Raw genomic sequence first — 13,370 nt, forward strand, 5'->3', positions numbered from 1 at the left:
AATGCATGAATGTTTTGTAAGACAGCACTATATAGCCATCCTGGCTTTATGCTCTCCTTGTATAGTTGCTTTACTGTCTGTCAATGTCTCACAACTTCCTTTTCTCCCTCTCTCTCCAATTAATCTTTTCCCTCACAATGAGGAAGGTATTGTTAGTACTTCCACATACCCTTGTGGAATATACTTCCACATACCTCAAGATCAGGATACCTGATCAACCAGGCTGTGATTGATACGTCAGGCTGCGAGCAGCTGCATCCAACAGCCTGGTTGACCAGTCCAGCAATGAGGAGGCTTGGTCGAGGGAGGACCAAGCCACGGGAACATTGAGTCCCAAAAACATCACAAGGTAACTTTCCAAATTTCCAAAGGATAATTAAGCTCATTTTTACAAAGATATTATAATATAAGAACATAAAAGAAGACATTTCCACAAGATATCTTAGTACTAATACACAGTTAAATGAAAACAAAAAATATATATATAAGCCTCAAGTGCATGAGCTTTAAAACCAGCTTTACTTTAATTGTACATTTATCATAACTAGTTATAATAATAATTACAAGATTAAACCCAAAGCTTTAACTGATTTCTTATAAATTTGGATATACAATAATGTATGTCAGAGACAAAGTTATTATTTTCAGTTGTTCCTAATTCCCAATGCCTGTTCCAATTCTGCCCGTTTTTGCTGAATCTTGGAATAAAAGTAGCGGTTGACGGCTTCATGAGTCCATGGTTGATAATAGTACTGAGCTCTCCGCTCTTCCTCGGGGTTGCCAACAACGTCTGTCATGGTTTTTAAGTCACGGTTCTGAAAACAAAAGAAAAATATGAAAGGCTTTCAAGAGAGAGCAGTGTTAGAACGTTTGGTCACAGAAATCATCACGTTCATTTAAGCATTATTTATGCACAGGATTAAATTTCAGTGGCAATGAACATCTTTGTTAATGCATTGCTCAATCCTCAAGAAACCAAATCTCCAGTCAGGTTTACCTAAAGATAACCTTGCCTCTTAAATACACCTCATGTCATCATCATAAATCTACATGTACTTTATATGATCCTGATTGTCTACAAGCAACTAAAAGTACTTCACTCCTGTAAATTCTCTTTACAAGTCTATCAGTCAATTTTGTAAGTTTAAATCTTTACATAATATTTCTAAACCCACTTGATTACCCAGCCAACACCTCATTTCCTCAAGTGATATCTGCTGTCCCACACATTTCTGTAATTCCAAGTAACATAATAACATGCATTTCTTGGGTTAGTTTGACAGATTGTATCATTCAATGTCCACATTCCAATCTCATTGATCAGGGTTATAAACAAGTGCTATGAGAAGAGGCTTGAGGTGTTAATCATTTCAATGCAAGAAGACATAAGAAACAGAGTACTATGATCACTACATAAAAAAATACAGCAGTAACAGGATGACAGCATGGTATACACTGTATTTTATGCACTTTTTTATTTAAAGGAAAGTTTATTATTTTTTTCCCTCACTGAGTAGGAAGGCAATTGTCCAAAGGAAAATCTGCATAATACTATATAATGAAATGTTCTTTAATGGGGGCACCCTCAATAGCCTCCTAGAGCTAAGCGTTGGTTGAGCCATGTCCTGGGTCCTTTCCTGGGGGCACCCTAAATAGCTTCCTAGAGCTAAGCATTGGTAGAGTTATGCCTCCAAAGCAGCCCAGGCTGTGCAAAAGTAGCAATGTACAGCCAAAACCAGATACAGCAAATGATGCACCCTCCAGCCAAACAAACCATAAATCAATAAACAACGTAGCCTTCTGGAAGCCAACCGACCAATTCTGTGCTCCAACTGGAAAATGGGAAGAGAAGGCCAGCAAAAACAGAGGCTTTAAAAAGGCATCACGGAACGAAGGGGTGACAGAGAATCATGGGAATGAGAGAAAGGCCAAGGCCAAATGATTCGAGGCAACAGTATTTGGAATAATAAGAAAGAACCAATACAAGAATATTAAAAGCAGTGGAACTGAAACAACCAACAATCAATGAAGATATGAAAAAAGAGTGCCAGGTATCACTGTACTCTCACTACTACAAAAGAAGCAGGTAGGACACCAACCGTTCAGCCAGCTGCGCACCTTACAAATGGTGACAGACATGCATCAAAAACTCAAGACGAGAAGACGAAGAGTACACTGAACTAGATACAAACACATCTGGATTGATCTACTGAAAGAGGCAAAGCTACAGAACATGCTCAGGTTTCGACACTGTGTCAGAAGAGCTGGAAAACAAGGCTGAGCAAGCCACCAAAGAGCCAGAAGGTTCACCCTGCCCATGTCTGGACAAAACCTGTAGTAACAGCTAAACTGGTGGGAAGAGATGAGCTCCATCTCAAACAGCCCAGTCAAAAGACATCCACTACGAGAGCCTCACAACTAAGGAACAAAGCCACAAGATAAAATCCATAGGTTACAACCTGATGTAGAGATATCCAACACTGGGGCAACTGAATGCCTTGTAGAGCTACTGCAAGGACAAGCTGTTAATGGTCAACACCATGAAAATGGGATAAAATAAAAATGCATCTATATAAACAATGTCGAAACACTATGCATGTGAACTGTGTGAAGAACAGAATTACAAGAATCTAGAAACCAAACTACTTGCAAAGGCCAGCCCTAAGGAGGAAACGACTGAAGTGACTGTGATTCAAACAATGAACCACTTTAAGGCAGTAAAAAAATGGAGCCTGGCTGAAGATGAATCCTCCACCGGCCTGCAACTCTACCGCAAATTCACTCATTGTACTGTGTGCCCAAAGAAAGGGATCTACATAATGACCCTGGGAAACCTGGTGAACACTCTTCACAAAACCCAACCCAGAGCCTTAGCGTCCGTAAACACATTGAGCAATGGAGGAGGCAAGGCACCACGGAACTGATCCCTGAAAACCCGGAGAGAGAACCGGCGAATCAGCAGCTAATAAATGGCAAACGGAACGAACTCGATGATCCCGGTGGTGCTGAAAAGGGTGGTACTGCACGAAGCATAACCGCACCCTGAGCCAAACACTGCTCATTGAGAAACCCACGCAAGGCAAATTCAGACTCCCACACAACTGCTAGACTGACCACTGAGTAATCCTGGACCATTCCAACATCAGACGGCAGTTGAGGCAGAACTGCAGGAGGCAGGGAAAAGGAAGTCAACAGGGAATCCCATACCAGGCTGAGCAAGGTCTGAATGTGGGACATAACCAACTGGTACTTATTCCAGCTCACTAGGAACCCAAACCTAGCAAGCTGGGAAACAGATTCTCCACTTGCAGACACGTGACTGGCTGTGAGCACAGACCAGCTACTCATCGTGATAAACCAAGATACAAACCCCACAACAAACTTACTCAAGCTCCATTTGGAGCCTGGGTACTACCCATGTTTATCTGGTAAATATCAGGAAACCAGATTCAATCTGAAAGAAAGAACCTTGAAGTGGTAAACCAGATGCCCCACAAGAAATCCTAACCAGTCCCTGAACCTCGTAAGAACATACTGACACATCCCTTGTCATATTGACAAGGGATGTGTCAGTATGTGTCCAAGGACACAATTATGAGTCTGGCTGCAAAATCAGGCGGCCCTGAGCTGAGCTGAGCTGAGCGTTCATGTGAAAGGTAGGAAAGGAAATGAAGCTGTTTATTCCCAATATGATGAGAATGTACCATAGGTCCGCCAAATCCTGCTTGAGGACTGCGAATAACCAGGACATCCATTGAAGAGATGGATATAAATCAACCATGCCAGAGCTCTCACAAGTTGCGACAACCAAATACAGCTACAGGGAGGGTACCTAACTCAAGACCTCCCCAAAGATAGAGGATGGGGAGTAGACCAATGCTACTGAAGACCTTGAGAGACAATGTGGAAGGCACATGCATCATGAGACCGGGAGTTTGCAAAACAGACCAGACTTGTCCCCACAGCTCCATGGAAGCGGCAAACCGCAAAAGGGCCATCACAAAGCCCCCCTAGCAGAAGCACCTTTCTGCAATAACTGAGAATGATGCTGATTGGAAGAGGCAATGACCAGAGAACATGCTATGATTTGAGAACCAGGCTCCAGTGGAGACTTAAATGACCAATAACATGGGAGACTCTAACCCAGGTAAAATGCCTCCAAGCAGAAGGGACAGAATTTCTCTGTGAAAAAATCTGACTGAGAAGCTACAATGCAGCAACCACAGCTGAAAGCACCAAAGAAAGGGCCACCTCAGGAAAAAATCAGCATTGAATGTAAAGAAATGCCATATTCTGAGTGAGCCACAGAGGCGGCTCCCTGAAGCTATTATCACCGATTCCTTGCCATACTACTAGGTACCATCAGTCATTGAGTTCTATTGGCCTCCCGGGCACCATGAGCCAGGGACCATGAGCCAGAACCTGGCCCCCCTCAGTGTGGCAAAGGGAACGGTGGCGCTATGAACAATTTGCATTTAAAGTAAATCATTCCATTCACCTGGACTGTATGAGTCTCGAACTGTGGACCCCACTCGTGTGAGGCCGTAGCACTATCGACTCGGCTATGAGTAGTCTTAAACAGGAAAGTTTCCAGAAGCAGCATCCTGCTGCCAAACTGGAATTTTCAACTTTCCCTGACTACTACTGAAGCCCAGAGAAATTCCTGGGCTTCAGTAGTTACTGAATTCCCAGAGGAATTGTTTAAGACTACTCACAGCAGTCAATAATGCTACAGCCTCACACGCATGGGGGGCCACAGTTCGAGACCCATACGGTTCAGGTGAATGAAATGTTTATTTCCACAGAAGTGTAATTGGCAATTTCAAGTGTCATGCCTGTCACCACCAGGGAAGCACCCAGAAAGTTAGGAGAAACAAAACAGACTATTGCATTGTTAAAACGAGACCACAACCTCAAAAATGCCAATTCCTTCAACAATGAACACAATGAAAATTTTGGTGAAACTAGTGCAAGTTAGTTTTCCCTACCACACCCCCCTCGTTTGGGGGAAGGAGGGAGGGAGAAAGGCAGGCAGTAAGAGTCAGTTGGCCTGTAACACCCTCAGTTCTATCATGATGGAACATACTGGCTGCCTGGGGAAGGGAGGGTGTCAGGGAGGCTCAGGGGTTCACCCAGCAATTGACATTTTATTAAATTCAACACTGGTTTTCTGAGGAAATCCCCTTGGGACTTCCAGAAACTAACTACTCAGAGGAAAAAAAAAAAAAACAGCATTGAATGTAATGAAACGCCATTTTCTGGACAAGCCCTGGAGGCTCCCTGAAAATATCAAACTGACATTTGCCCTATTAGTTTGGTGCCATCGGTCCTGGAGTTCAAGTGCCTACCAGGGGCCACAAGCCAGAACCTGGCCCCCTCAGAGGGGAGAAGGGAGCGATGGCCATATGAGCTCTCTTTAGAGTTTGTCATGTCTGCCATTGACTGGGGATATCACCAGAAAGGTAGGCGAACCATTACAAACTTCTAACTGGTTAAAATTACAACATACGTCTGAACAGAGCCAAAGAACTCCCCCCCCCCCTCCAATAGAAAACAATGAAACAAGCAACACATCATCCAATCAGTGCTCCCGCTCGTTAGCGCCTCACCCTCCCCAAACAGGGAAGAGGGGGACCTCAATCAGAAGAGCAGGCTGCACCACCCTCAGTTCAGAGAATGATGAAAACTGCCAACCCAGAGGGAGGGAGCCTTCTGGACTACTCCAGAAAAAGGTGTTCCATTACATTCAATGCTGGTTTTCTGAGGGAAGCCAAATTGGCTCCCTGAAGCTATCTACCCACAGATACTGTAAGTAAAAGCTGTGACTTACCCGGGAGGCAGCAGCACCGCAGGTTTCACGATGAAGATGAGACAAGTGGCTATAACAGACATCCCAAAGAAACACAACGCCTCAGAAGGCCTGCAACATTGACAAGATATCTGGCAGCCAGGACCCTGTTCAATTTCCAAAACCCCTGCTACTGAATATCAACAAAAGACGGCAGCATGAGCTGCATACAGTACTTCCTCACATCATGGGCATGAGGGTAGACCACAGACTGGCTAGACACGATAACCCTGCGAACAACCTGACACGAGCAATGGAACAGTGAACCTGGTAAACCGGGTTTACCCAGAGCACATCTACCAACACTGAAGCAGTAGCACGCAGGTAGCAACATAAAGCTGCCACCAGACACAAAACATGATGCACCCCCAGCCGAACCAACCAAGCAAAAACAACTCACGGACCCCTCTAGAAACCAGCCATCTCATTCTTCGCCAGAAAAGAAGAGGGCTGCAACCAAACAAAATGACCCCTAAGCCCAACCTAACAAAACGACCCCTAAGCCCAACCTAACAAAACGGCCCCCAGGCCCAAAAGAGCAGAAACCCCTGTGCCAGAAAAGAGCATAAAGCTCCCCCACCTGACCCCCAGAGATAAAAGGCAACAAAAACAAAACTTTGAGAAAACAATCATGGACCGAAGGGGTGGCACGGCGGTGGTTGTGACATCATGCTTGTTTGCTTGTTTTTAAATTGGGAAGTCCTGCTTAATTAACAGTTTGGCTTTCCGTAGTAATGTTTTCCAGTGGTGGTCTATTTTGGGAAATCGCACCTTTCTGGGTGCCTATACCAGTTGATGGCAGACATAGAATGTTTCCAACCACATGGGGGGTTTCTTTAGGCCACTGCTCCTCGTGCCTCTCTGAGGGGGCCAGGTTCTGGCTCGTGGTCCCCGGTAGGCCTAAAACTCCATTCAAATGACTATTGCCACCGTCTAATACATGCATACCGCCTGGGGAAGCCAGAGGGGCTCTTCACAGAAAACCAGCATTGAATGTAATGAAATGCCATTTTCTGGGCGAGTTCCGGAGGCTCCTTGGAGCTTACCAGGATAATATGCATGTATTAGACAGTGGCAGTCAATCAATTGGAGTTCTTGCCTACCGGGGACCACGAGCTAGAACCTGGCTCCCTCAGAGAGGCACGAGGAGCAATGTCTTATAGAAATCTCCCATGTGGTTGGGAGCATTCCCTGTCTGCCATCAACCGGATTAGGCACCCAGAAAGGTAGGCATCCCAAAACCAACATGGTTAAAAATTTGCTACTGAAACCCAAACTATCAAGCAGAACTCTTCAATAATAAAAAAAAAAAAAAAGCATGAAGTCACAACTGCCACCATGCTACTGTCTGCACAGCTTCCCCCTCCCCTGGGAGGGGGGAAGGGGGGAGCCTCAAACCATTGTGCCTGCTAACCAACCCCCAGTTCAGAAGCTGAATATAAAAAAATGTGAAAACCGCCAACCAGAGGGAAAGGGGGAAAGGATGCCGGGGAGATTCCGGGTCTCACCCAGAAAATGGCATTTCATTACATTCAATGCTGGGTTTCTGTGGAGAGCCCTTCTGGCTCCCAGGAGCTACCTACCCAAGGAAAAGTAAGAGAGGGACTTACCTAGGAGGTGGCCGCCACTCACACCTCAACTCGAAGTTGAGACAACTGGCTGCAACCTGAGACCCAAAGTAGGTTGCAGAGCGCAACACACACACCCTGACAAGGGCCAGGAACATTAATGAGGTAACGAGAGGCCAGGAGCCTGGTTGACCTCAAAAATCCCCGCGCCTGAATGTCAGCCCAAGGCATCTTACCATAAAACGGTAGCCAAAGCAGCAAACTTGCGAACGTCGTGGGCGCGAGGATAGACTGCAGGCTGGATGGACCGAATAACACTGCGGACAACCTGAGAGACCTAAGCCCTGGAACAGGGAAGAAGGGAAACCAGATCTACCCACAGTGCGGCACTGGCTACCAAGGCCGTGGCGTGCAAGTAACAGCAAAGAGCCACTGAACACATGATGCACCCCCGGCTTAGCCAACCAAGCATCAAAGACCTAAGGACCCCTCTGGAAAGCTGCTGTTTCGTTCCTCGCCAGAAAAGGAGACTGTGACAAATGAACAAAAAACTACCACCAGGACTGAAAGAGCAAAAACCTTTGCGCCGGAGGAGAGCATGAAACTCCCCGACCTGACCCCCAGAGTCGAATGCCAACAGGAAAATGGGGAACTGAAGGGGCCACCACAAATTGAGGAGAAGAAAGAAAAGAGAGTACCCCGGTGCAATGACCAGGATAGCTCAGGTGGCACATGAGCAGGTCGGGGGTGAAACAACGCATGAGAAAGCTTGCGAAACAGGGTGGGAGCGACACCCACCCTGAACGCAAGCAAGAGTGGCTCCACCAGTGCCGCACAATAAGAGGCGACAGAACTTGGCAATAAATGATGGTCCTGATACAACCAAGAAGGAAAGGACAACACAACCCAATACGAGACAGAAAACAACCTACGAAGAGAAAAAAAATGGGGTAGCCCCTAGAAGATGCAGATGGGCCACCACAATCCAGGTAAGACGCGTGAATACGAGAGGTGCGAGAGTCACGCCAAAAGGAAGGCAACAAAAGCGGTAAGCCTGCCGCCCCACCACAAAATCTAACCAGTCCCTGAACTCAGGATGAATTGGGGCATGCCAATATGCATCCCAGAGATCCAGTCACACCATCCAAGAACCTGGCTCCAAAAGAAGCCGGACGAGGGAGAGTCGTCATCCAAAAGGAGGGGCAAGGAATCCAGGGGTTCAGACAGGACAAGTCCAGAACGAACCACAGATCCTTACAGTCCTGTTTCAGCACTAGAAAACAGGTGGGAAACCCACCTGAGGACAGGGTCGTGTAGATCACGCCCAAGTGAACCCACTCCAAGATGACCTGATGGAGCACAGGGAAAGAAGCCTGCCCCGACAGCCCCGAACCCCACGAAGGAGGAGGAGCCATCCAACGGCACCACAGGCCAGAGGATATGACCCGAAAAGCCCACAAATCGCGGAACCAGGGATGAGCAAACAGCACGAACCTTCCCCCCCTCCAACTACCCCGTCAGAGGGGCGACCCATGAAAGGGCCGACACCCCATTCCCGAAGCAAAGCCAGCCAACGTGCAGAGTGAGCAAGGTGCCAACCAGACTACGCAAGCTCCGAAGGAAGTACCGGCACAGAGACTGGCACCAAAGGCCCACCTCGACCTGTAGAGACCCGAACCTTGGCACAACCCAGTCTGGAGCGTGAGAATGCCAACCCTGGATCACCAACGATCAGAAGAGGACAGGAACAGCTGACGCCACCAGCAACAGAGGAACAACCGAGTAACCCGAGAGCTGGGGCCCAGGCCAAGCAAGACAGCAGTCTGCAAGCAAGGAAGATCCAGTAACCACCCCTCAAAAAGAGGCTGGGCTCAGAGAAGAGGTCAAGACAGGGCCGCACTGGAGAAAACCACCTAGGGCTACTCGAACCTTTCACATGGTAAATTTGAGAGGAAAGCTCCAAGAGACCAAAGAACCCAAAGGAACCTGGGCGGAGCCTGAAGCACCACAAATGCTAGCGGAAAATGTACCCAGGAAATAGGCAACAGGCGGCCATAAAACATACTAGTACACATTTACAATGACTCAAAAACACACTACCATATACACAACATAAAAAGTGTTGTGCTTAGGAAAAATAGGTGAGATAACACAAATGTGCAAAGTGAAGTGAAAAATTGTTTGCTTCGTGAATTACTCTTGGCCCGCACACCACAACACAGCATAACAACACTGTCAGGGCACAGTACTGCACAGAGACTGGAGCCAGAGTTGAACGACCGCTACAGAACACATCAGCCTCTGAACTGGGGTTGGATAGCCAGCGCGGGGGTCTGGGGTTCCCTTTTACTCCTCCTGGGAAGGGGGGAAGCTGTTTAAGCAGTGTGGTGGCGGTTGTGACGTCCTGCTTGTTTGCTTGTTTTTCGATTAAAGAGTTCTGTTTGATAGTTCGGTTTTCGGTAGCAAATTTTTAACCAGGTGAGGTTTGTTTTGGGATGCCTACCTTTCTGGATGCCTAACCAGGTCAATCGCAGACATGGAATGCGCCCAACTACATGGGGGGTTTTTATAGGCCATTGTTCTTCGTGCCTCTCTGAGGGGGGCCAGGTTCTGGCTTGTGGTCCCCGGTAGGCAAGAACTCCAATTAATTGACTGATGCCACGGTCAAATACATGCATAGCAGCCCAGTAAGCTCTAGGGAGCTGGAGGGGCTCTCCACAGAAAGTATAGCAAATTAAATTTTGACAAAATTATATTCATAAACAATGAGGGAATGAAAATTACAGGAATGACATATGTGAAAATGCAAACGTAAATTCAAATTTAAAGAAACAAACTGGAAGATGGTAAGAACCATTATTCTAAAAATATAATATACTGGTAATCAATGAAATTGAAACAGTTGCCTGGAGTTAAATGAAAATTTACATTACAAATGCTTGTCTAATTTCCATGGGCTTTCCAGGAAAACTTTCAATTACCAATGGAACCACTGTTAAATTTATTACCACTAACAAAGACAGTAAGTATCCTGAAGTCATAGCTGACATCCTGTAGTTTCTATAGCACAGCCCAAGAGGTAAACAATCAGGAATTTGCAAAACTACTCACCTGAGAGATCAGCCATTTCTGTATGAACTGTTGTGGATCTTTGGCAAATGAAAGGTAAAACTCTCTGTTAGTCTTGAGGGAGTTGATAGTTTCTACAGTCTCATGTATCTTGGTGTCTAGTGTCTGAATATCTTGCTGAGAGTTGGTGCTCAGTAGGAAATTATTCATTTGAGTCTGTTTGGCAAAAAAGAAAAAAGGAATAAATAATAATAAAGAAACTTAAAATAAAAATTTCAAGGTCAGTATATAATATATAACATAAATATTTGGTTACCAGACATTATAAAATTCTCCGATTAAATTAGAGAAGAAAGCCCACATTCAAACAATGTGTAACAAATACTGTAAGTATAGTTTTCAAGCTGCTCATCTGCTTATTAACCCTTAAACTGCGCATGGCGTATATATACGTCCTGAGTAACATGTCCCATGGTGCGCATGGCGTATATATACGCCATAGGGTGCCAGGCCTGATTCAAATGGCCCGCGGCTACACGGGGTTCACAGTAGCTTCCTCAGGGCTCTTGTAAACAGATGCCATTTAAAATAAAAATCGTGGGCAATATTCTCAGGTGTGAGAGGCACAGTACTGTTGGAGCAACCAAGGCCAGCGCACGCAGCATGAGCGAACAGCATTGCTGTTCAGCTTGTGACCATAGCATCGCCGAAAAATGTCAAAATAAATATATAATTGTTATTATTTAGCGATGATAATATTACAGATGACCAATGATTGTGATATAAATAACCAGGGTTGTGATAATAGCAGGATTGTTGTAATAATTAGCGCTGTGGGAGGAGTGATGCTGAGAGATGGAGGGAGACAGCATCGTTTACTGACTGTGTGGCTTGCTGTTATTGTTTGCATTCACCATACCAGCTCAGTGGTTCTCTATGGTGAACACAAATGTAGATACTTATATATAATGTATGTATTAGTGTAATAACAGCAAAAGGATTATGCTGGGAGGAGCCATATGGGTGACGGAGGTAACGTTGTCTGCACGATTAGTCTAGCTGTTTAGAGGGTGGCCACTATGCTCTTTGGGCGCACTACAAGCTTAGGTGTACAGTTACGGTGCATAAAACATGTAGATTTATATATAATATGTGTATATAGGGTAATAACACTGCAATCAGTATTGTTGGGGTAGAAAGTTTAGTGCATGTGACCTTGAAAGAGTGAGGGAGCCGCCAGCCGCCATCTGTGTATAGCGACGACTCTTAGTGCCTGAACTAACTATATCAGCTTAGCTGTACAGTTGTGGTAAACAAAATATATACATACTTATATATAACGTCTGTATATAGTGTAATAACACCACAAATGGTATTGTTGGGGAAGAAAGTTTAGTGCGTGTGTTGAGGGAGTGGCAGCGAGTGGCTGGCTGGTGTGTGGCGGTAACTCTTCATTGCTTTTCGACTCTCAATACCAACTTAGTGGTTCGTTATGGTGACTAAAACATGCAGATACTAATATATAACCTGTGTATAGAGTGTAATAGCAGCAAAACTATATGTTTATTGTTTTATAAACATAATAATTGAATCACTAATATGCACATCATACTTTTGAGTATAGCGATTATACACCACTTTTATTATATAAATATATTACAATACACACTATTGAATAATATTACAGCAAAAAAACTAAGAAAAAATCAATCGGAGACATTGAAACAATTAGGTAATAATATCTTTGTGGCAACTCCCATCTGTCAGCGCGGGTGACGCTGACCGGGTCTGACGACCGCTCTGTCAACGCCCACTTTTTGCCAGACTTTCTCGGTCAATTGCGTCCAAAATACGTCACCTACGATTTTTTATTTTATTTTTTCCGTGCTCAGGAGACACAAATTAACATGTTTAGAAGACGAAAAAAAAATTTTGAATTTTTTTTTTTCTTGCGCACAGGGGTGTAAATGTCCCCAGGGCCCCTGAGCAGTGTAAGGGTTAACCACTGCACTGTGCCACTCGACTAAACATGAGGTATGGCTGTGCGCCATCTGACAAGGGAGTAATGTTAGGATATCGTACGATTCAAAATGTGAGCGTGGTAGGTTGGTTACGAGATGGAGGCCTGAGACCTCCAGTGAGTGGCAGCCATCTTGAAAAAAATTTCCAGCATGCCCCATGGGAGCGGGGGAGGTGGGGAGGGGGGGTGGGGGGGTTTGGAGGAGTGGGGGGGGGGGAGATGCTTATAAAAAATAAAAAAAAACATGTGGTTAGGAGCATTCCGTGTCTGCCATCGACCGGGTTAGGCACCAACAAAGGAAGCCGCCACTCACATCTCAACACGAAGTCGAGAAAAGTGGCTGCAACCTGCGACACACACGCCCGACCAGGGCCCGGAACCTTAGCCCTTGTGTTGCTAAGGGCTATTTGGCCATTGTCACCCACAGGCGCATAAAAAAAAAAAAAAAATCTTCTAAACCTGTTAATTTGTGTTCTCTGATTATGGGAAAAATAATAAAAAAATCATAAGTGGCATATTTTGCCCGCTATACGGCGGGGAAGTCTGGCAAAAAACCAGCTTTTAATGTAACGAAATGCCATTTTCTGGGTGAGCCCCGGAGGCTTCCTGGAGCTTATCGGGCTAATGTATGTTATATTAGACCGGGACATTAGCTAAGGAGTTCAGACCTACCAGGGACCAGCGCCAGAACCTGGTCCCGTCAGAGAAGTTTCAGGGAGCAATGGCCCTGGAAAACCCCCTTGTGGTTGGGGTTTTCCTTATCTGCCATCGACCGGGGTTAGGCACCCAGAAAGGTAGGCATAACAAAACAAACCCCACGTGGTAAAAAACTAAAACAAAAAACCGAACAGAGAGGTAGAAACTC

General features: G+C 45.5%; 1 protein-coding gene across 2 annotated transcripts in view; it reads right to left on the reverse strand.

The window, feature by feature from the left end:
- Window positions 1–385: 385 nt before the first annotated feature.
- Window positions 386–13,370, reverse strand: part of LOC123773105 (Brahma-associated protein 60) — a 201,009-nt gene continuing 188,024 nt past the window's right edge. For both annotated transcript variants that reach the window (XM_069315598.1, XM_069315597.1), the window contains exons 9-10: window positions 10,528–10,701; window positions 386–815 (exon numbers count right to left, since the gene is read on the reverse strand). In XM_069315598.1, coding sequence (XP_069171699.1) covers window positions 645–815; window positions 10,528–10,701 — 345 coding nt within the window. In that variant the 3' untranslated portion in view covers window positions 386–644. The remainder of the gene's footprint in view (window positions 816–10,527; window positions 10,702–13,370) is intronic.

This window comes from Procambarus clarkii, chromosome 81 (genome assembly GCF_040958095.1).
Source record: "Procambarus clarkii isolate CNS0578487 chromosome 81, FALCON_Pclarkii_2.0, whole genome shotgun sequence".
Classification (NCBI taxonomy): Eukaryota; Metazoa; Arthropoda; class Malacostraca; order Decapoda; family Cambaridae; genus Procambarus; species Procambarus clarkii.